Source organism: Nilaparvata lugens, chromosome 4 (assembly GCF_014356525.2).
Source record: "Nilaparvata lugens isolate BPH chromosome 4, ASM1435652v1, whole genome shotgun sequence".
In the NCBI taxonomy this organism is placed as follows: domain Eukaryota; kingdom Metazoa; phylum Arthropoda; class Insecta; order Hemiptera; family Delphacidae; genus Nilaparvata; species Nilaparvata lugens.
This window is the reverse complement of record NC_052507.1, coordinates 72110576-72136643: the sequence shown is the minus strand read 5'-3', so window position 1 is coordinate 72136643 and position 26068 is coordinate 72110576. Positions and strand designations below refer to the sequence as shown.

Here is a 26068-nt window from a genome sequence, read left to right as displayed (position 1 = left end):
TGGAAATAAAGGAATGAAAGGTTATAAATAACGAAAGTAGAATGAATAGGCTATTATACATGTGAAAGCTTCACCAATCCAGTGTAAGCCTACTTTTATTTACAAGTAATGAATTTTGGCCATAACCAATGATAATCAATATATATATTCACATAAATAATTTGATATTTTCAATATCACATTTTGGAACTCCCGCCTTCGGATTCTTTTTCATTCTTGGAGGTTCTGCCTTTCCTTTTCTTCAAGTTTTCTTCTTGTTTCTTCCTTTCAATGTCTTTCTGTATCCTCTCATGCTCTTCCTTCACAGTTTTTCTAAGTTCATCCTGTAACATGAAAAAATTCAATATTTTAGAACGTAAGTATTTTCTTGTACAGTACAATGAACTAAATTAATATTATAAAATAAAAGTTTACGTTTTCAAGTCAGCATTTGCTTTACATTGGTTTGCTACACTACAAATCAAATCAAAATTTTTATTCACAATACAAACAATTGAGGGTCCTGCCAGACCCGAAGGTTTTTCGGTTACAAAAAAGTACGAGTTACAAAGATAAATAAACTTAGACAAAATAAATATTACTTGTTATCATCACCCTTCCTACCCTCGTCATCATCATGATCATTGTAAATCTATATAACTAATATACCATGGTGGAAGTAATCTTTATTTTTGCCAAATTTTATTACTCATACTGTATAAGAAAACAGCTATCTTTACTGATAATTTTCATGATTTTATCGATTAAGTGTTCAATTACAAGCAATGTAAATAAATCAAATTTGAATTTGTCCGTCATTAGACAAGGAAGATAGCTTTATTCTTCTCAATCATCGTACCGTTGCCAAATTATTTATAGACTAATATGTAGAAATATGATGAGCTACCAGTATATTCAATCTCAATTATTATTAACATGTACAGTTGAACCTCTGTATAACGAAGTAGATTATCCCAAGAAAAAAATCGCTGCAGAGAGGTATTCATTATTGAGAGGTTGCTCTGTCAAGAAACTGGCACGATCTTATTGATCTTATAATATATCACGGGCGGTAATTAAATGAATATGGTACTTGAATATAAAATCGGGTACGAAGTGTCATGAACCACAAGATTTGACATACCCCCAAACATCAGTTCCTTCTTTAAGAAGAGAAATATTTTTTTTCCAACCTTAAAAACTAAAAGCTGATCAGACAGTTTTGGCTGACAGAGTAAAAACTCTGAGGAGAGGTAGAAGTGGGGCTAGCATTCCAGTCTCCCCTCCAGCCAGCTAGTGGAAAAAGCTTTCCACTTTTCTTCTGAATAATTTCGACACACTTTTTCATCGCCTACCTCCTGAGACAGACCGAGCTGGCCCGTGGATGGACATCCCCTGGTTCTCCATTCAGACCATTACAAGTTAGGATGGACATCAACAGTATAACGGTATCGTTCCACATTCAATTTATTTTTCAATATTGTTTTGATTTTAGAAATTCCTAATTTCTAATTAAAAAAATGAATAATGTTTTTTAAACTGTCATATAACTTGTTTAAATAAAAAACACAATAATCTGTCCAACACGTCTGTCTGTCTAACGTTTTGTAAAATCATTGGCGACAAAGTTTATTTTAAATTTTTAAAATTGATTAAATGCTCAAAATTTCATAACCTTCCCTAATTGTTCTGTATTAGAATAGTTGTTGCATTACTAATTTTTATAAAACCAAAATATGTTAAAATTCACATTTAAATCATTAAATTTAAATTATTTGATTTACATTTAAATCACATTAATTTCTTAATTTCAATAAAATAAATCTGACTCCTAATATAAATGTTTTCCTTTCAAATTCCAAAGAACATCTAGTTGATAATATAAAAAAAACAACTGCTTTTGCTCTACCATCAAATGCTACACAACAACAATTTACAGTGTTCCCGTCTGGGAACTGGTGGATCGCCCCTTTTATTACTCTTACCAAACAGGCCACCAATCATTTATTACAAATGATGGATATAACTGTTCAATCAATTTAATGTTACAGTAGGTAGTGCCATTTTGTGAAATGTCACACATTTCAAAATGAAATGTGTCACACAAAATTGAAATGTGTGACAAAAGTAAATGGTCGGAGGATGGGGAAATCCAGCATTCCCGTTCCTTCATTCATAAATGGCAAGCTCTAACAATAATTGAAATGTGTGACAGAAGCAAGGTTGAGAGAGTCGTTTACCTGACTGGTCTACGAATGACAAGTTCTTGGAATTCTAGATTTCCTGTACCTTGCATTCAATTTCCGACATGGGTTTCAACCTCTTTTGACTGTCTCCCACCCTATCTTCTTCCTACCTGAATTGTCATTATTTTTAGTCTAATTACCTTTCTGCTGAAATTGAACAATTCTTTGAAAATTACTGGCTGCTTCCTATACAAACTACATTTTGTATGTTGAAGTGAAGAGAAAACTTTGTTGTTGAGAGGTCCGATAGTCGTTACATAGATGTAAATCAGCAGCCAAAACTCTATAATGTCATTGGACGAGGTAAAAATTCGTTGTGTAGAGGTTCGACTATTAATTTATAAAAAAACCTTTGTTTGACATTTAAAATATATTTGATATAGAATTGATCATTATTAGAAAGAATCAGCAATTAATATTATACCACATAGACCGGAATAACTTGAATCACAGCTATCTACTATAGAAGGCAGTGGTAAAGGAAAAGTGACAACAATGCCTTCCTATCATTTGAACTGACTTTGAAGCATGAATCTGACTCCCCCCCATCCATTCAACAATAAATATTAGATCAGATTAATGAAAACAAGATGAAAACTTGTAGTTCCCTTTATTATTCAAAATATTACAAATAATATCCTATACTATTAAACGAGCAATTTCTGTTTAAATGTTTAGATCTGTATGTGACCGGATCTCGAAAACGGCTCTACCGATTCTCACGAAATTTGGAACAATGCAGGCTTATCATATGATAATTCGATTGCACTGGGTCACAACCCTGGGATAACTCGCTGAAGGACATTAAAAGGATAAATACGTCCTTGGAAAAACAGCTGGAAATTTTGTCGTTCGTATACCGTAATGAAAGAGAGTGAGCGAGTGCATGTGTGGGATCATCCAGCTGATCTCACGAGAAGAAAAATTCAGCAAGGAAAACTAATTTTCGTTTATTTCTCTTCTTTTTAGAAAACATGTTTACTTCAGAAAGCCCAAAATAGTAACTAGATGCTGTTAGTATAGAATAGTACAGAGTATATTAACAAATATTGTGGCGAACATAGTATATAATTCTACATTGAATGATGTAGTATAGAATAGTACATAGTATATTAACAAATATTGTGGCAAACATAGTATATCATTCTACATCGAATTCATAGTATATCTATTTGTAATTGATGATGTGTTTGTTTTCTGAAGTGTGAATAAATTGTTATTTTGATAAGTGATAGTAGCTTAACCTACATTTTGATTTGGACTTTAGTATATATTTGAAAAGGGACAGTTTTGGGCAAAAGGCTGATGTGCCTCCTCATATAACTGTAAAAATAATTGTACGACTGAGAAAATGAATAAATAAAATTTTATTCTATATTTATAATATTTAAAATATTTTATTAAAATATATTAATTTAAAATATTTAAATTATAATATTTAAAATATTTATATTTAATATAAACTATAAATTCATCTTTCGTTACAAATTTTATATGCTTTTACACTCCAGAGCGAAGCTCGGTCCCCCGATATTTTAAATAATAAAGGGTACTACAAGTTTTCATCTTGTTTTTACTAATTTTTAAAAAAGTAGCCCATTCAAGTGAAGTGTTTTTATATTATTAGATCAGATGTACACCACAAAATGATACAGTATCACCATAAAATGATACATTATCACCACAAACTGATACAGTAACACCACAAAATGATACAGTATCACCACAAGATGATACAGTATCAATACACATGATACAGTATCAACACAATGCGATACAGTATCATCTCAACTTGATACACAACACCATGTGATATCTCCTTATGCTATCTTTTCCTTATGGTTAGATCGACTTACGCCCCATCCGAGCTTGTCGGCGAGCAGCAGACATCCGTCGTCACAGTCGCCCGCCCAGAAGACGTCCCTGTAGTTGTCTTCGCTGTCGAAGTGCAGACCCGACTGCATGCCCAGCAGCCACACAAGGCGTTCGCTGTTGCCCGCCTTCTCCCGATTGATCAGTATACGAGGACACTTGTCCGTCACCCTGCAAAACAACGCATATCACAACATGATCTGCTACTGCAAATTGGTTGATCAAGTAATCCTGCATTGAGATTAGATTTTTAATTTGAATTAGAAATGTAAACCGTATTGTAGGTGCATCCTCTGGTGCATTTTGACTCATTGAAATCCTTGATCACTTCCATGGTAGTGATTTTGACGGACATTTGGTTTTTACGAGTAACTCCACACCCTAGACACCTCAATCAATTTCTGTCAATTTCTCCACAACAAGCTCATTCCCCCATCAATCAGTATTTTTCATGAACTTCCTAACATATTCAAATTCAAATTTATTTCACACTCATAAATATATGTACAGGAAATCAAAATAGAGTCTAATCCTATTATATTAAGCGAGCAATTTCTGTATTTATATATCTGGTTATTTTTATATCTGGTTAGTTATGTTTAACGGATCTCGAAAACGGCTGTAACGATTTTCACGAAATTTGGAACATTGTAGGTTTATGATATAAAAATTCGTTTGCTCTAGGTCTCATCCTTTGGAAAACTTGCTGAACGACATTGAAAGGATAATTCATCCTTGGCTGAAACAGCTGTGGATAGTAAAAAAGTGAGTATGTGAAAAATCATTATATCGCATCCCCGAAATTCATAAGATGACGTATAGCCAGCTGTGAAATATAAACACAATCATCTTAGAGAATTGTGTTCTGTTTATCAGTAAATAAAAATAACGAGCGAAGCCAATACCTATTATTACTTCAGGCCCCACAACTAATTAATGACGTCATAACATGTAGATTGATTCTTCCTAGATCATAGTAGTTTATACTAGCTTATCAATGTAACTTTTGTTACTCTATCGATTTTTATTGGATGGAATACTATCTAAATTTTGGATTAAAGACATTTGTATTTTATTAAATATAAATTTTATTGAAATAAAAACACTTTATTCCACAAATGCAATAATTTATCCATACTTTCAGCTTGATAGACATAGGCCTATTCGATTCAGTGATAGAGCTATTATAAAATCACCTCAACCAAAAATACTTAATAATAGCCTGTATCAGAATTAAAGGATAAGTAAATCAAAGATGAACCAAATTAGATGTAACTTTTTTTTAGAAAAGAGGCTCCCACAAACTTGATCACAATAAATCTGTGGTACAAAGAAACCCATCAGGAGAATTTTTTCCAGTTAGGTAAGACCTTTAATATTAGGATGTTATGAACAGTTCCAACACTTTGCATTTACTTTTTAATTTATTAGTTCAAAAGTTTTTCCACACACTTTATTTAAACTGTTCTTCCACACTCTAATTACACTGTTATTTCACATTTCATTTACACTGTTCTTTCACACTTTAATTAAATTTTCCACTCACACTTTATTTACACTGTTCTTCTACACTTCATGTAAACCGTTGTTTTGTAGAATATTGAAGTTCTTCCTTCTTCTCGCTTGTATCCATTTTCGTTTCAAAATTTCATTTTTCGAAAAAGAAAATACCGTACGGAGACTTTTGGTGTCTTGTTATAATTCCCGCGACAATTAGGTACATAACAGTATCCCATGATTTAAAACCCCAAATTCATTATTACTTTTCACAAACGAATATTAGTAAAATAATAAACAAACCATATTCATTGAAATGGAAGACAGTGAAAATTGAATTTGTAATTCCAATTTTGTTGATTACTATATCAGATGTGATAACAAGCATCAGCGCTCTTATTTCGCTTGCTTACCGCCAGTAGATCATGGATCTACATGTGATGACGTCATAGTTTATTAGAAATCAGTTGTGAGGCCTGAAGTAATAGTAGGTATTGGCGAAGCTCGGTGCCCCGATATTAAATATAATCTCTTCAGTATCAAAACTCTTCAACAACTATTCAAAATCCTTTACAATCATCCCTCGTGCCAGAAATATAAAAAATACTCCTATAAAAACCTGAATACTGTTTTGATAATAGAAATAGGTTGATCAATGAGTCACTTCACAAAGCACCATTATCCGACGTGTTTATCCGATTAACATGTTATCCAATGTTACAACAACTTTTCCAAGCTATGTAAAAAGATATGCTCTCAAATACAACTTTGTATGCCTCAACCTACACCTACCTACCTACATATTAACCTTCCGGTAGTCGCGCCCTTCTCAATCACACGATCAGTCGCGTCTTGTATTTTTTACAACATACAATTTTCCAAGTGTTATGTACTCTGTTTACTGTCGAAACATATTGATTAATTGTATAATTACGTTTTCCATCTACTTGGATTATTTTACGCCTATGAAGATTTGGATGATTACCATTTCATAGCCCAATAAGGTACATCAAGCAAAGCCATCAATTTCTGTGTTATTGGTTCGTTTACAGTCCCCGTATACAGTCTTTCCCCATCTTATGCACAGTGTGACTTATGCACTGTCACGACTAAATGGCACCTACTGACTGAACCATTGCTCGGTTGATACTGCAACTCAGTGGAGTGATGGGGGGAAAGTTTTGGAATGCATAGGTGACTCATTCACTGACACCACCCCATTCAATAGTTTTGTGCAGCAAAAAACTGACACTGTTGTATTTTTTACAACAGTGCGACTGCCGGAAGGTTAAACAGGTACTCCTCCAAGTACCAATAGAAAAATAGGCAATAATTTACCAACTCACCTGTCAATTAGTGATGCGAATGGCTGCACTTCCAGAGATGTTCCCATTATTATGAGCAGATCGCACTTTTTGAAATCGACCTGTGCGCATGTGTGGAATTTCTCCGGTAAACTTTCACCGAAGAAAACAATGTCTGGCTTGACGATGCCTATGCACTCGTTACAAGCGGGCACGTCGTCCAACTTTAGTTTTTCTGCAGCAAAAAGCAAACAATAGATTTTCACATAATTTAAATAATAAATAAGGATTTGAAGCAGTTTTTGGTAAATGCCTGTTGTTTTTACCAGATTTGTATGTATTATAATTATAAGTTCACGAATGAATAATAGTACTTTACGTAACAAGTCCGGTAACGATAATTTACCGCATAAGTATGATTGTTTCTGCCCGAAACGTAGTTGAGGGCAGAATTATCATACGAATGCGGTAAATACGTTACCGTACAAGTTACGTACAATATTTTTTGTCATACTTATCTGAGAAAGGATAATATTGCTGAGAAATAGAAACCATTACCTGCTGCTGCTCGAGCTACTGCATTCTATAAACATGACCTAGCCCGTAGCGCCTAGTTCATAACAGACAGACCCATCGAGCTCAAATAAAATAATAAAGGCCTAAATTATAAGATTTCAGATGAGTTCTTATAACTTGAAACTCCTTAAATGAGTTCTTTAATTATTTGAGTAAGTATATTAATTACTCAAATTTTATTAGTCCTAACATACTCGACTGTAAAGAGAACATATGATCTCTTTACAGTATAGTATGCTGTAATGAAAATCACATGTTTTCTTTTTCTGAAAACAGCTGTTTACCGGCTTGATTTGATGCATGGAAAACAGCTGCAATTGAATAAGTATGACAAAAATGAATATACAACAGGGGTTACGAAGTTACCAAAAGTTAGTAGAGACTAACTTAAAGAGAAACAATAGCGTAAGTAGATATCCAATGGCAGAGGGCGTATATGTCGCAACTTTTACTGTTATCTCAAGCCGATTACTGTTGATTATTGTCGATTTTTACTGTTTTGACCGGGTAAGAGTGTATGAACGGCACAATATGAGAGACTACCAGCGTCATAAAGCTTCACAGGAAAGAACTACGTGGACTATCAGCTTGAGTTAACAGTAAAAGTTGCGACATAAACGCCCTATACCATGGGATATCTACTTACGCTATTGTTTCTCTATGCTAGCAGGTAGCATGTGCGCCCCAAAAGTCTAATTGAAAACTTGACGTACTGAAATCTTGATGAATTTAAAATAGGCCTATAACCATCCTCGGTGAATTGAGAATATGTATCAAAAATTTCATGTTAATCAGTTCAGTAGTTCAGGCGTGATAATACGTCATTCGTGAATTTCCTATACCCTATATGTATCCGCCGATTCTTCCCTTTATTATAAGAGGGTGAGTCAATTACTATCCGCAATATAGGTGTATTTCTGTTCATGTTGGTGGCACTGTTAATTTGTGTTGATGATGCATTCTTTGCTTATTTGTGCTTATATCTAGGCTAGTTTCAAACTGCTGTTTTTATTCCATCATCACTGACATGTTGCCAATTATGGCCGCTCTACTTGTCATTTGCCCTAACGTTCAATGAACCGTTTTCCGAGATCGAGAGGTGTTTCAGGGGAAATTCATCAAAACTTTCATTGCTATACGGGAATAGTGTTTTACCATAACTGAGTGTTTATGAATGACATTCAATACATTTTGTCCACTCTCCTACCACGAAAAACGGTTGATCACACTAATCGTTATACTCTTTGGTGCAAATTAATAGTGTAGCTGCCATAATTAACAGCATAGATGATGGAATTGAAATAGCTGTTTAAAACTAGCCTAGATATAAGCACAAAAGAAATAGGGGGCAATTTTTAATTTTGTCTTTCTGCAGCTTCAGGCCAATAATATCTCAACTTATTTGTATTATTTTTATTATCTTTATTTTTTATAATTTGCAAGATTCTTGTTGTTATATATCTACTGTACTATTCATAATTTATGATTATGTGAAATGTATAAATTGGAAGAATAAATGAAATTATTATTATTATTATTATCATTACTTTATTTTTGATCCAGTATCGCGTTAGCTCTCATACAGTGCAGACGTACTCGTAGTGTAGTGCAGTAGAAGTAGTGAGTCAGCAGTTGATTGTTCACGGTATTTAAGTGGAACAAAACATTGCATCAAATTTCGGTTAAAATCCGCCGTCTTTATGCAATCAAAGTGACCTACTTTCGCGCGGCCTTCAATTTTCGTTCGCGCTCGCGTTTCCGCGATCGTGAGTGAGTACGAGGGCTTTTCGAAAAGTATGTTCGCAAATTATTGACTATGGCTACGTCAAGTGGAAAATTGTTGAAACTACCCAGTTTTCTTGCCCCGGAGTTTGAAGAGCAAGAAGACGAGGAAAGCAACATCGAGAACATGGACACCACCAAACCATCAGAGATCCAGTGTTCACCGGATCGTTATATTAAATCAAATAAGCTCCATTCAGCCGCCGAGCATGCACTCTTCATCGCCTGGAAGGAGTCGGATGAGAAGAGAAAGCAGCTAGAGAAGAGCAACGTAGAACTTCAGCGGAGAATTGAAGACTTAGAATTGCGATTTCAAAAAATAGAACAGAACATTCAACAACCATGCAGTCCAGCAGTTGCTGAAAACTACTCAACTAATGAGGAGGAGTTGGCAAAAGAGACTGAGTGGATCAGGGCCCGTAACAAACGTACTACAAAGAAGAGGAAACTAAATAGTACTTTGTCTCCTGAACCAAAGAATGAGCCTACTGGTAACCATCGTCAGTTGAACAAAATCACCTCATTGCAGAAGAATAAAGGTGAGGAAGTAAAGAACAAGAAGAAAGAAACGCCACCGCCACCAATCATAGTGGATGGTATAAAGAGCCTGGAGTCTCTTCATAAAAGTTTGAAAAAAGTGACTTCAGATGAAAAATTTAGAATAAAGCTCTTGAGTAGAGAGACTTTCAAAGTAAATTCAGTAGATTCAGAAACATACAGAAATATTACAAAAGAATTAATCAACGATGGTTTCAACTGGCACTCGTATGAAAACAAACAGGTGAGACCCATAAGAGTGATGATAAAAAAACTTCATCACTCCTGTAGTATAGAATCCATAATGGAGGACTTAAAGGCTAAGGGATTGCTAGTGGTAGATGTAGTGAATAAGTTGAAGTGGAAAACTAAAGAACCATTAGACATGTTCATGGTTTCGTTCAGCGCAGAAGAGAATGTTAAGAAGGTTTTTGAACTTAAACATATTCTGGGTTGCAGAGTAGAAGTTGAAGCATTGAAGAAAGTTAATCTAATACCTCAATGTAAGCGTTGCCAGGCTTTCAACCACACTCAGGCTTATTGCAACAAGGAGGCCAGATGTGTGAAGTGCGCTGGAAAACATGCATCAAAGGAGTGTACGAAACCTAGTGAAGCACTACCGAAATGCATTCATTGTGGTGAAGCTCATCCTGCAAGCTACCGTGGTTGCTCTGTAGCAATTGAGTTACAAAAAATACGTAACTCGAGTAGGGTAGCCAGTAAGAATATAACATCAAAAAATGTTGTCGATTCTCAGGCTCGGAATGTGGCTAATTCTCAAAGTAGGCCCACTCAACATCAAAGTAGGCCCACAGAAAAGAGAATGACTTTCGCCGAAATCGTATCCAAAGAAAATAAATCGCAGATGAAGAAAAATGAAGAAGTAAAAGACACCTCACAAATCCTACAGCTCATCTTATCTAAACTTGATAAACAAGAGAAAATAATTTCATCCCTTCAATCTCGCATCGAGAAATTAGACAATAATAGACAACAAAAACCAAAATGATTCGTTCACTAAACATAATGGAATGGAACGCAAATGGACTCTTACAACGACAACTGGAATTGGAAGCAGTTCTAAACATAGATAATGTAGATATTTGTCTCATTTCTGAGTCTCACTTTACAAAACAGTCCTACATAAAATTTAAAGGTTACAGGACCTACCACGCCTTACATCCCAACAATGTTGCGAGAGGGGGGAGTTCAATCATAATCAAAGAGAGCATTCAGCATAATGAACACGTTAAATTAGAAACTGAACGAATTCAATTGATAGGAGTATGTGTGGAAGCAGTTAATTATCGATTTGTAGTTGCAGCTGTCTACTGTCCTCCTCGATATTCATTCAGAAAAGAAGATCATCTATCAATGTTAGATATGTTGGGAACGAGATTTATCCTTGGCGGTGACTTCAATTCAAAACACATTCATTGGGGATCACGATTAACAACTCATAAGGGCAAGGTACTTTACGAAGCTGTAAGAGAGTCAAGATGTGAATCTCTTTCAACTGGAAAACCAACTTATTGGCCTACAGATACAAGTAAGATACCTGATCTCATAGACTTTTTCATAATCAAAAACATTTCAGTAAACTATTTGCAAGTAGAGGAAAGTTTTGATCTCAATTCAGACCACTCTCCAATTATTCTGAAGTTGAGTGACACTATTTTACAAAAACAAAATAATTATCCCACACTAGTTAATAAGTATACAGATTGGGATGGCTTTCAGCAAGTGTTGGAGGAAAGAATTAACCTGAATTCACCATTAACAACTGCAGATCAAATAGATGAGGAGCTGGAAAAATTTGTTACTGATATACAACAGGCAGCCTGGTGTAATACTCCGCAGACTAGGAAACGAAGAACAGTAGGAAATAATTATCCATTGGAAATAAGAGAAATGATTGCAGAGAAAAGAAGAGCTAGAAGGAGGTGGCAGCATTCACGTTCTCCTCAAGATAAAAGATTACTGAATACTCTCACACAGGAACTGAAAAGAGAGATACAGTTTATTAAAAATGAATCAATCAACAGTTACTTGAGTAATTTGACAGGACAAGGCAACACTGATTACTCACTATGGAAGGCTTCTAAGAAAATAAAAACACCCATCCAACAAGTTCCCCCTATTAGGAAACTGAATAGACAATGGGCCAAGAATAATGAAGAAAAGGCACAGGCATTTGCTGATCATCTTGTGAATGTCTTCCAGCCAAACGTTGCAGCTCAAGAAGATCTAGAAATTGAAGGTAACATCATGCAGGAAAATCAAGAACTAATGAATGTCTCAGTAGAAGAAGTGAGAAAGGAAATAAAACTTATGAATGCTAAGAAAACTCCAGGATTTGACCTGATAACTGGCTTAGTCCTGAAGCATCTACCAAGGAAAGCACTCATCAAGCTAACAAACATCCTGAATGCTTCATTCAGACTCAGATTTGTACCAGGAGTCTGGAAAGTAGCTGAAGTTATAATGTTACTCAAGCCAGGAAAAGAACCACATGAAGTAGCTTCATACAGACCAATTTCATTGTTACCTGTGTTATCAAAGTTGTTTGAGAGGATATTATTGAGTAGACTCAAGCCAATAATTGAGAGAAAGCAATTAATTCCTAATCATCAATTTGGTTTCAGAAAAAAACACTCCACAATTGATCAAGTACATAGGATAGTTAATATAATAGAGAAGAGCTTGGAAGAAAAAAAGGTTTGTTCAGCAGTTTTTCTCGACATAGGGCAAGCTTTTGACAAAGTATGGCATGAGGGACTTCTTTATAAACTGAAGAAAATGCTTCCTAAGCAATTTACAGAAATATTGCAATCATATTTGACAGGAAGGTACTTTAGAGTCAAATATGAAGATTCATATTCTGATCTAAGAGAGATAAAAGCAGGAGTTCCGCAAGGAAGTGTTTTAGGACCAGTCCTTTATCTTCTCTTCACTAGTGATATCCCTAATTTGGAGGAGAATACCACAGCCACGTTCGCAGATGACACCGCCCTACTAGCAGTAGACAGTGATGTTGGTATTGCAACAGCGAAGCTTCAGAGATCTGTCAACAAGATACAAGACTGGACCAAAAAGTGGAGAATGAAGCTCAATGAGGAAAAGTCGATTCATGTTAACTTCACCAACAAGAGAGCTGTGTACCTTCCAATCAACATCAATGGAATTAATATACCACATGAAAATCAAGCTAAATACCTAGGTATGACTCTTGATGCTAAGCTTCGCTGGAAAGAGCATGTCAAAAAGAAAAAAGAAGAACTGAACATAAAATACAAGAAATTCTACTGGCTTATTGGAAGAAACTCATCACTTTCAATACCAAACAAATTGCTCCTCTACAAGCAGATCTTCAAACCTGTTTGGACCTATGGAATACAACTATGGGGCTGCACCAAACAGAGCAACGTCACCATCATACAAAGATTCCAGAACAAGGTGCTCCGAAACATCGTTGATGCTCCCTGGTATGTGCGGAACAGCGACATCCATAGGGACCTGGGAGTCAACATGGTATCCTGTGAGATTCAAAGGTATGCAGAAAGTCATGAAGAACGGCTCCACCAACACACGAACGTCGAAGCAATCCAGCTGCTAGACAACGGAGGGTTGGTGCGGAGACTGAAAAGAAGGAAACCATTTGAATTGGTGTGCAGTGAAAGTGGTGTCTAGTGAAAAAGCAGAGCAGTGATTGAGTGAAATCTAGCTTAAGTAGTACAGTTAATAGATGTACATAATAATTATTAGTAGGTAGCAGTAAGAAATTCTAAAGAGAGTTTCACTGTAGTCCATATTATATACAATTAGTAAATTAGGATTGATAAAATTTGCTCATTAGTCTCAAGACTAGATAGCAATAGTAATGTGATTAAAAAAAAAAAATTTTTTTTTGATCCATGTTTTAATTGCTATTTGTAGAAAAAATAATACATCATCAATGTAAATCAACAGTCCAACCAACATAAAGAAAAATACACCTATATTGCGGATAATTTACTTACCCTCGTATTATATAGAATACAGATTTACTTTATAGATATATTTACATGATGTATTATAAATTTATTTCATTTAATTGATTGCAAATTTCCGTGAGACATTTGAATAGAATGTAACCAACAAGTAACGAGCCTATTACGAGATGATTATAGACCAGCAAACAATTGCATTACTGTAGTACTTCATTCATACTGTACTTCATTTAGACTTGGATACATTGTAATTTTTATTAAGACTAGAATTTTTTAAGATTAAGAAAAGTAGTTTGTTGAATTTGGAATATCATCTAATGAAGTAATTTCTGTAAAGTATGAAATTGTGGGGGGAAAATGACTTATTCTTACATACCTTCTAGCCACTCCAATGTATAAAGTTTGTCACAGTTGAGACAGTGCGCCGTGTGGAATGTGCCATGAGCTTCAACAATAATATCATCCTCCATCCCGGCCACTCTTTCCAGTGTATCTATGTTCTGTAACAACAAAATTCAACAAACTTAAATTAAAAATATAATAATAAAAAAGTATAGTACAAAATAAAGAGTGGGTAGGGTTTCACTTTCACACATTTCAAAAAAATGCCAGTCCTAAAATATAGTATAATGAAAATAATAATAAAATAAAATATTCGGAAATAAAATTGGGTCTTCACTTCAAACAGTTTGAAAAAATCCAGCCCCAAAAAGTTACACTAAATGATTTTGATGAGATTACAAAGCCTATATTGAGTTATTTTGTGAAGTTTAAAGCCAGAAAATAACCATTCACTCACTCACTATCATCAATAATAATAGTCGCTGATTATCATCAAGTATGTCCTTAGAACTTTACATGATGTATCAATATAAAATATCAATATCATCAATAATATCCATATTCATTTCACTTTTTTGCTTTAATTCTCTTTTTGAAAATTTTGCGCATTGAATATTGCTTAAAATAAATCAGATTTGAATAGAATTGGATTTTTATCAACACGCCGTACATCTTCTCAAACAGAAACTTGAAACTTCTAACTTGAAACATCATCTACCAACACTATGAAAACTATGGAGGAAAACACGATCAAGAATACAGTATTACTTCCATACAGTATACTATACTGTATACTTCCTATACAGTATACTTCCATCAGAACCAACCAGAGGTTTTTCTAAGAAGAAGGCTTCTCTGATTGGTTCTCGTAACATTTTTTTAAGTTAACAGTCTTTTGTGCAACCAGGTGTAGATCTGAAGAATTATTAAATCAAAATCAAATCAAATTTTATTGCCTCACAAAAAATATTCACAAATGAATACAGATTACAAAAAGTAATATTTTAGAATAAGAAGTATAATTTTTTTAACATAATAATGTACTAATTTGGCAAAACCAGCAAAACCACAGTTTGAGTGCCGGTGACGAGTACCAAAACAGAAAACGATACTGTTACTTCCAATAGAAAAACTTTGATTCAACAAGGTAAGCTTAACTATAATATTATAACTATACAATTCAATTCAATCGTCTCGAGTCTACGCACAGGCCACAGTGCCCATGTAGGCTCATTCCATAATGTATAATATGAAACCCTAATCTAAGTACTTAATAATTTGTATTTTATATTTCATATTATTTATCATTTTTGTACTTGCTGTATTGTGGAATAAAGAAGATTCTTGATTGATTGATTGATTGATCAATCAAGGTGAAAGTGGGGAAAACACAAATATATATACTGTATGTAAGTTTGATGGCAATACTAGAGAAAAAAATCAAATTGTGTTGTGAATTAGGTGAAAAACATTTGTTGATTTAATCCAATCAATTATTTTTTTTGTACTTGATTTAGTGATGCTATCTAAAATTATTATCACCTGTGTATAGTGCCTTAGTAAGAGGTTTTTCTTCTGTAGCATTTTGATGAAATAGTGAGAGTAGGTGGGCTTGAAAGCTCCCGGAAATAAGCTCCTGGCCAGAGTGTAGAATGGCTCAGGATTTCGCTTGAAAAAATCAAGCTCGAAAATCGCTTGAGGATAGGGCAAGTCAAACTTTTGTAGATTGGCGTAGAGGCCCGTGGTGGGTGATCGGAAATCAGGGATTCCCGCCGCTGTAACACCAAAAAACCAAATGAGTACCGGAGAATAATTTTAAAATCGCATGAATTGGATGGTTTTGAATTTTGATATTGCAACACAATCAATAAAATTGTGATAGTAGAACAATAATTGGATAATAGAGTATTAAGTGAGTAATATTGTATATTTTTATACAATTTATGAGAGAAAAATGCAAATATTTTGATGACTCATGATGTTGATAAGCAATAAAAATCTACTGTAATACGATAGTACGTCCAGAAAGTAAGTTCCGTTTCAATTTATATCCGCTGCAGCTCTGCGATCGCAGTTCCGCACATGTGCGGTAGACGCTCTGTATCAAGAAGAAACGTGCGCCATTTGGAGATCGCTGTCAGCCACGTACGCTTTGTTGTGCTTGTTTACAATGTCAGTGTTGATTGAAAATCCCGCTCTTGTGAAATCAGGTCTGTGGTTCGTTTTCTGAATGCAAGGAAAGTGAAACCAAGTTGAATTTATAGGCAAATTTGCGATGTTCATGGACAAAGTGCAATGAGTGATTCAATGGTGAGAAGATGGGTCCAAAAGTTCAATGACGGACGTAGTGATGTGTCTGACGGACGTAGTTTCCAACTACTGGTTGAAGATACAGGCGGCAAATTTCTATGAAGAAGGTATACAAAAACTTGTGCCACGCTATGACAGATGACTGATAAATTTCGGTAGTTATGTGGAAAAGTAGTTCAAGAGTTGTAGAATTTTGTGCAATAAATAACTTTTTTGTATCTGTACACAATTTAATTTTATTACCAAACGGAACTTACTTTCTGGACCTACCACGTATAATAAAGAAAAGAATCGGCTTATACAATCATGTGAGGGATAGGAAATCACGAATGACGCATCATCAGGTCTGAAATACTGAACTGATTGATTTATACAATAAGTACATCATCAAAATGATAGGGAGAGACTGAATAAGGTAACCTTGTGCTATTTTAGAAGATTGCATTTTAAAACACCAAATTTTTCCTAGTGCAAAGCACGGGTTACATGCTAGTACTAAATACATTTAACAATGCATACTGGAACAATAGTCAATTTGTTAACAGAATAGTCAAATTGAAAACAGTCAATTGAATATTACTGATAGTTTCTTATTTAATACAATATCGGAGCACCGAGATTCACTCGTTATTTATTTATTGATAAGCAGAACACAATTCTTCAAAATAATTGGGGAAGGACAAACAGGTACGCCCCAAAACTGTTTCTTCCCCGAATTTTGATTTATACACTGTACATGGTCAAAAAAGTAGGTTATGTCTCATAAACTTAGAATTCAGGTCCAATTTTGAGTCAAAATATTTAAAAACAGAAAAGTTCTAATTTAGATTGTTTACAAACCGAATTGAATAACAAAATAACACTCACTAATCACTTAAAACTGTAAAATAATGATTAACTTTTAATATTATGATATACTCTAATTCAGAATGATAAACCTTGTCATGTCAACAAAACGATTATTTTGATAAAATATTTCTAGATAATATTTCTCGCGAGATACGGTAAGCTGATTGAATGATTACACAGCTGATCTCCCACACAGGCACACGCATCTTCTGTTATCGACAGACGACGAAATTATACAGACATCTGTTCTTCCAAGGATGAATAATTATCCTGTTAATGTCCTTCAGCGAGTTTTCCCAGTGATGAGACATAGTGCAATCGAATTTTTATTATAAACCTACTATGTTCCAAATTTCGTGAAAATCGTTAGAGCCGTTTTCGAAATCCGATGAACATAAATAACCAAATATAAAAATACAGAAATAGCTCGCTCAATATAACAGGATAAGAAACATTACAGTCAAATATTATTTTTCGTGTTTCGGAGGAGACGATAAGCCGTCGGTCCAGACTACCTAAAAAGTAGTCGTCATCTCTCATCATCATCCCTCTCACTCATTACCCACGCACGTATTATTATTATTATTATCAGCGTATGGCTTTCAATAGAGAGGAGACCAAAGGTAGTTCTACCACGCCGTATATAGTCCAAAGTTCCTTAATGGGAAACATTGGAAAAAATTTACACTTTACACTTCGAAATAAAGTGTATGATAATGAGAGAGATGAATGGACCTACAGTTTTAGGTAGGTTCCAAACCACCGGGAACATAGTAAATGTTTGAATTAATGATGTTATTACTGAAATTTAATTACATCGAACCAGCTATGAAGTAATCAGAAGTACTTACATGTAGAAATACCAGCTCCTGTTAAAGTAATTATATTCTTTGCTTTTCCATCTTTAATATATTTTACAATTCCATCGACAGTGAGTTCATCTAGAATCTGAAATAAAAGAAGTTAAGAAATAAAAGTTATCTAGTTGAAATCTATGCAAATTAATTTTATTTTTATAGAATCTTTTTAGAGATACAAAATAGAATATATATAATGAATTTACAAAACCGTATTCACTTATTCTTTACTAGATATACTATCTTGCCGTTTATTTTTTTCAGGAAAGGACATACTGTAGACTATACTTTTCAATTCTATTATAAATTTATTTGTAAAAGGAAAAATATTATGGTACATATAAAAAAGAATTAAAATAATAAAATAGAAAATTAATCATACTATCTTAACACTTACTTGTTGGAACTCATATAATGAAATAGCATTAAATACTTAATAAAAAATGACTCATTGATCGTTTAATATAGCATTGAAAATAAGAAGAATGTGACACACAACTGAATTTAATATTAAACACATAATATTTGAAATATCGGTATGGATTATTATAATAAAAATTATTAATGCCCCAATATAAGCTATAAGTTTTGTGGCTTCATGGGGTAGCCACATAATTATAATATGGAGATCTAAATAGATTCTTACGATATATATGATAAGTATAAGGTGTTATTTTATAATGATTACTCTAATTTGTAAACACTGTCATATTATGTAATGTGCAAGAAATTTGAATAAAAAAATAAGCTAGAAATAATAATTGCAATATTCTAGTAAACAAAATAACCTGCTCCATTAGGAATTTTGAGTTTAAAAAATTAAAAATAAAAACACAATAATTTGAAAAAATTTTAGTTGAAATTTCAAAATTCCTGTAACCATAGTTACAAAGAACATCGGCCAGAGTGAAGTAAAGTCAGCTTGATTTTGGGTACATTACATTAGTTTCTGGATTTCTTGAGGCATTTGAAGTAGTTTTGGCACTTTTTTGCAAGCGGTGCATGAATGAATTTTGAAGTGAGGAGTAGTTGCCTGTCGATGTGTAGTAAAAGACTAACTAGAAACTTCGACACTCTCCAACAAATAGGAAAAGGAGAGGGTAAGCGATAAGATCGTCAACCAATGAGAGGGCTCAGAATGAAGCGTTGACATTTCAGCCAATGAGAAGCACTAATTCATTCTTTTTTATTTTTTAGTGATATTTGTCTCATTGATAAGAAATCAATTGATACAGAATCAAATTAAATAATTCCAAAATTATAGTTTTTAATATAAAACTTATGTTTCCATTTATTTATTTTTACATACTTTTACAAATTACTCTATTTATCAGAGGAGAATTGCTCTATCTATTATCAGAGGAGAATTACTTATTTCATTAATCCCTTGTGTCTTGTCGGTAGATGGTTATAATTATAAGATTTTATAATTGTTTCCGATTAATTCTATAATATTGTTATCAGATTCCAGACGTTCCTTCACTCTTTTCTCTACCCTCTATTTCATATTATTTACGATCATCATTTTTTTATCTTCACCTATGATTATCTATTGAATTCAGCACTAATAACTAAATATTATTTCAATCTTATATTTTCATTTTCTAAATACAAATATTATTTTTAAATTGAAGCTAAGCAGTGATCCGTGGTCTAGTGTATGTAGTGCTTACGTAGCAGCATGGAGGTCCCGTTTTGAAACTCGGATACACAAACAACATATTTTAGCCAGGTCACTTCCATGTTATCGGATGGACAAGTTGAACTGTCGATCCCGGATGCTATATTATATGACTTTAATATATATTATATAATATATAATCCTGGACCGACAGTTTAACTTATAACAGTCGTGAGGACCATTGACGGCTTAAATTATATACTCAAGCGTGACGTCACAAGATGGCGAACGGTAATGAGAAATCTGATTGTGGCTCTTGTAAAAAAGTTGTGAAAGATAAGGATAATGGGCTTTTTTGTGAAGGAATGTGTGGTGAATGGTACCATATAGAGTGTGTGAATATTGCTACGAGTGATTATTACGGAATAATATCTATGGGTGAAAATATCACTTGGTATTGTGACGTGTGCAAGCACAAGGTAAGAAGTCTTATTACTAAATATATTTCAAATTCTAAAGAAAATAATACCGATGCAAAGTCAAATGAAGCTGCTCAAATTAGTGTGATATTGAATGAACTTTCAAAAATGAATAAAAATTATATTCAGCTTAATAGTCGTGTTGAAAAAATTGAAAAATCAAATAGGTTAGAAAATACAGATTTGAACATGCCGGTTATTAGCTCTGATAGTGATGCTGCTGTCGTGATAGTGCCTGTTGATAATGACTCTGCAGCTACAATCTTATCTGCTCAACCAGTCAATCGTGGAATTTCTGTAGGAAATGATGATAATAATAAAAATCTAGTTGAAAATAAAAATGAATCTAATGAAGTAGGCGTAACATGGAGTATGGTTGCAAAATGTAAACCTAAAAATAAAATAACTCAAAACAATACAGGAGGTAAGTTGAATGTTACGGAAAAGAAAAATAATTATGTAATACAAAAAAATAAACCGATAGTGGGTACAAATGACAAGGAAAATTGCATTAGTGGTGCAAAGAAAGCTTGGTATCACCTTGGTAAAGTAAAGCAGGGAACCACTTCTGATGATGTGAAAAAGTTTCTTAAAGATGAATTCCCAAGTGTTGATTTTATTGTTGAAAAATTGGACAGCAAAGGATACAACTGTAGCTTCAAATTGGGTGTAGAATTTACGTATAGAAACGTAGTGAATGATTCAAAATGTTGGCCAAAAAATGTAACACTAAAGCGTTTTTTATTCAGAAGACAAAACGTACAAATAGAAAAGTAGATTTTGTAAATAAAAATGACGTAATTACTGATTGTAATGAAATAAATTATTTGACTTCCTCGCATTGTGAGGAAAAAATTGTAAATAGAAATGTTTTACGTATATGTTTTTTGAATATTAGATCTATTTTTAACAAGGTTGAGGAATTGGAGGTTGAGTTGATTGAATTGAAACCGGATATTTTGGCATTTGCTGAGACTTGGTTAAACCAGGATAAAGATAAAGTTTTTAAAATACATGGATATGATAAAGTAGCAGTAGCAAATAGAAAAAAATCAAATGGTGGTGGAGTTGCTATATATTTGAAACAGAGCTTGAGCATGAAATCATACCCATTGCTATATGAAGATATCATGACTGAAGGGGTGTTTGAGGGTAGTGCATGTATTTTCAAAAGTGCTGAATATAAATTCGTATTTCTTGTTGTGTACCGTCCACCGCATGATAATAATTTCTACAATTTCATTGAAATATTGGAGCAATTGTTGAACCAACTCGATAGTTTGAATGTTCCTATTTTAATATGTGGAGATATGAATATCGATGGCAATATTGATTCTGTATATAGAAGATGTTTTTTTGATGTGTTGGAATCCCACAAATTGTTGAATGTTATAAAAATGAACACTAGAGTGACTCCAAATGTATCAACACAAATTGATTATGTACTGATAAGTGAGAACATAAAACAAGTACAAAGCGGCTGTATAGACACACCCTTGTCTGATCATAGATGGCTTTACATAGATATAGATGTGCATGTTAATACCAAGTTATGCATGAAAATAGAGAGAAATAGAATTACAAGACTGGGTATGGACGAATTCTTTGGAAGACTTGGCATGATTAAATGGATGGACATGGATGGTGAAAAGTCTTGTGACGAATTGTTCAATAAATTTTATAACGATTATAGATACTGTTTTGAAATATGTTTTCCAAAAAAGATCTATAAGATTAATAACTCATTTGATATGAGTTGGATTGACAATGACATATTATTGTCAAAAGAAAAATTAAAAGAAATGTATTGGAGGACTCGGCAAGTTGGTGATGAGAGAGCTAAGTTGGAGTATTGTAATGCAAAGAGACAGCACTCACAATTGGTTTCTGGTAATAGGAGGGCATTCTACCGAGATAAAATAATAAAGTCAAGAAATATCAGCAAAGAATCATGGAGAGTTGTTCACAGTCTGACAAAGGATACTTTCATCCATAATAATATGAGGTTAAAAATAGACGATGAGCCAGTTAATGATCCCATTAAGATTGCACATGAGTTCAATAAATATTTCTATGAGGAGGTAAAGAGCCTTGTTGGTGATGAATTACACAATCAAGATATTATAGAGGATGTTTGCGAGCAAATCGATGGTCGTCAATTTCAATTAAGATCAACTTGTGCCGATGAAGTGATTGAAATTATTGATAGAGTGTGCAATAAACCAAGTGCTGGAGTTGACAATATCCCATGTAGACTAGTTAAAGCCTCAGCGCATATTATAGCTGAACCTTTGTCGTTGATTATTAATAAGTCATTTGAAGAAGGGAAGTTTCCAGAAGCGATTAAAACATCTAAACTGGTCCCAATATATAAAAAGAATGAAAAAGATGTAGTATGCAACTATAGACCTGTAGCTGTACAATCAGTCTATTCCAAAGTTTTTGAAGTTGCTTATCTGGACAGATTGATTCCATATTTGGAGCAACACCGATTGATAAGTGGTAGACAATTCGGATTCCGTAAGAAAAAAAGCACAGCAGATGCAATTTTTGCCTTATTAACTGCAGTGTACGATAAAGTAGATTGTACGGACGAGGTGTACACAATATTCTACGATATGACCAAGGCATTCGATTGTGTTAATCACAGAAGGTTGAAGCTAAAACTTGTCAAGTATGGAATCACAGGAAAACCCTTGGATTGGATAATGACTTACTTGGAAAACCGACAACAACTGGTCACTGTGAGTCACATGGGAAAGGATAATGTTATTCGACATATAAGATCACAAGTGCAACAGGATGTTAACATAGGAGTGCCGCAAGGCTCAAATATGGGTCCAGTTCTTTTCCTGCTTTTTGTGAATGATCTTCCAACTTCAGTACAAGCGGGGGAGATTTGGATGTTTGCAGATGATGTGTGTCACCTCTTAGTAGACAGGAATTCTTCTGAAGCAATTAAGAAAACGCAACAAGGTTTGAATGAGATGAGTATATGGTGCACAGAAAATAAGCTGGTACTAAACCAAAAGAAAACGTGTGTGATGCAGTTCCATAATGTTAAGAAAAGAGACTTTAGTCCACGTTTGCGCATTGGTGATCAACACTTGCAATTGAATGAAAATGCCAAATACTTGGGAGTACACATTGCTGACAATCTACGTTGGGAAGAACACATTAATAATGTTGCTAAAAGATTAAACGTAGTGTGTTGCCTTGCACGTCGCCTGCAGAAAGTAGTGGACACTGAAGTATTGATGAAAGTTTATTATGGCTGCTTCCACAGTGTTTTAACATATGGCATCATATTCTGGGGAAATTGCACAGAAGCAGAAAGAGTATTCTTACTGCAAAAAAGAATAGTCAGAATTATAAGTGGTGCACACTATATTGAACATTGCAAACCAATATTCAGGAAGTTACAAGTGTTAACATTAACGGATGTGTACATACTGGAGTCAGCGACAACAATCCTGAAATATCCTGATCATTTTGAAAGAAACTCCAGCATTCACCACCACAATACTAGGCAGAGAGGGAACGTCCACATAGATAGACAACGGACAACACTAGCCTTGAATAGTACGAGGAATGTAGCCAGCAGGGTGTTTAACAGGCTCCCCTTAGACATAAGGAGGTATAGTGATCCTGCAATCTTCAGAAAATCTTTGAAGACATATCTGCTGGAAAAGAACTACTATTCCATGAAAGAGTTCTGGGAGGACGTCTGACCTCAGGTTGAATCGGACAAACGACGACCACGGCTGCAAAGCTTCCAGTGGGATCATCACAAGTATGCAAGTAAGTAAGCAAGTAAGCGAGGTGGAACTTTCGTCAGGGACTCCCCACCAATAAAATCCATGCAAATATAGCTTTATATTTATACGGTACAATACAAACAGAGTGTCTCACAAAAGGTATAACAGCTGAAGACCTCAGATTCTACTTGCATTTTGGAACAAAAATGTTTAGTAAAATTTTCAAATGTAATATCAAAATCAAATTTAGTTTTTTAAATTTTATTTTGTCAAATCACTAATTTGACTTGAAAAACAATTTATTTTGAGTTAATTATCAAGTGAATGATTGAATCTGATAATCACCTTAGGTTTTGGAGGCGTATCAACACTATCCGGCACAAAGAGGGATAGTTTCTCTGCCAAATACTTTCTTATCTTTTCTACGGCACCATCATCATCTTCCACATCGGCATCGCCCCTAGCCAATGCAGCCAGCTTGGCTGCTGTACTACTAAGCGGCTCATCAGCCAATGCACCAGCAATTGAGGATGCTAAATCATCATCAGAGTCATCAGAGTTGTCTTTCTTTTCTCTATATTTAGAAGGATCCTCACTGTCCCCTAAAAATAAAATGTATTAATAGTTAATTAATATTTAATTACAACAAAATGTGTGACAGTAGTGCCGCATCTACATATTTATTACATATGGCCAATATTTGTAATTGATATATTACATCGAAGGCCAACGTCGGCCAGTGCCAATGTGTAGATGAGTGTTTTACCAGCCTTCATTGGCGATAACTTGGATTTTTTCCGAGATGCCTGACCAGTAGGCCTAAAGGCCAGCGCTGGCAAACCACTCATTCACACTAGTCATCCAATACGATGTTTCCTGTTTCACATTCAGTTCCACAACAATGCAGGATAAACTACTCTGTGATACTCGCCTACCGATTTGACTGTGCCGATGGGTAGTAGCTCGCGTGTTACACATCGCGGGATATGCAAAAACCAGGTGCTCACTAGGAGATGTAACGTTATCGTGTGACGTCGTGGTCAGAACCCTGTTTCTTGTTATGTCGTCTGCTCTGCTGGTTTTTCTGTGTACTGTATGATTGTATTAACATTTTCAAATTTGATTTTTTCTGCAAATTTTTATTTGGTTACTTTTATATTGTGTTTCTTGTAGTTAATTTTTAATCTCTTTTCAATTTGCTATTTTAAATGCGGAGCTCCGTGTAGCAACGCTGGTTACCACTGGCCTTGATTGGGCACGCAGTGTGGATGGCAAGACCAACGCAGTAAGGCTGGGCCAGCGAGTGGGCCAAGTGTGGACTAGACATAAAACCCGGTCAAGCACAAAAGCCGGTTAAATTTTAATCGTGATTAATTCCACAAGAACCAATCAGAGAAGGCTTTTCCAAAAAGAAGGCTTTGTGACTGGTTCTTGTAAAATTAATTACGATAAGAAAGATTAGGGTTTTGGTACTATTAAGGTACCAATTCCAAAATGAAGTTGAACTTTGAGCGCTTGACACCTGTTGATTATGTATAAAAATTGATATTGCTGACCACTAGTCTATTCTTCTTACTACAGAAGATTTTACAACTTACACGATTCTTCAAATAAGATAGAAAACATCTTTTATTTTTTGGTCGGTATCTCACTGTAGAGTATTTTACCGTATAGTTGAAAAACTATACTTATGTTACATTTGCAATTATTTGAAAAATTTCCTTTTGTTAAAATTACACCGTATTACATTCATTCAAGCTACATAAATGCCAGCATAAAAGAGAGAATTTTACATGAACTAATTAATTAGGCTATGACATGACAAAACAAAATTCATTTTTGTTAGAATGTAAATAGACCTACTAACCTTTTGATGATGCCATTATCAAAATCTACTGATTAACTTGGTGTACAATGTCTACAAGAACGAGAATGTGTACTTCTTTAAAATTAGTTAACTTATTGTAAAAATCTCCTATATCGACAAAAAATGTTCATATTTTTATTGAAACAAAACATAACCTTCAACTTGGTGGTGGAACAAAATGGACTATGATCAATAAACCACTG

General features: G+C 34.2%; 1 protein-coding gene across 2 annotated transcripts; it reads right to left on the bottom strand.

Annotated features, from left to right (window-relative positions):
- Positions 1–46: 46 nt before the first annotated feature.
- Positions 47–26051, bottom strand: LOC111044349 (NAD-dependent protein deacetylase sirtuin-2). 2 transcript variants are annotated; one of them, XM_039426360.1, is made up of 8 exons: positions 25866–26051; positions 24344–24600; positions 18135–18231; positions 15667–15899; positions 14159–14282; positions 6941–7133; positions 4082–4268; positions 47–323 (listed from the first exon to the last, which is right to left on the bottom strand). In XM_039426360.1, exons 1-8 carry the CDS (start codon positions 25879–25881, stop codon positions 177–179), a joined length of 1254 nt encoding a protein of 417 aa, XP_039282294.1. In that variant the 5' UTR covers positions 25882–26051; the 3' UTR covers positions 47–176. The 2 variants fall into 2 exon arrangements, with proteins under 2 accessions (XP_039282294.1, XP_039282293.1); XM_039426359.1 differs by lacking the exon at positions 25866–26051 and adding an exon at positions 25597–25639.
- Positions 26052–26068: the final 17 nt, after the last annotated feature.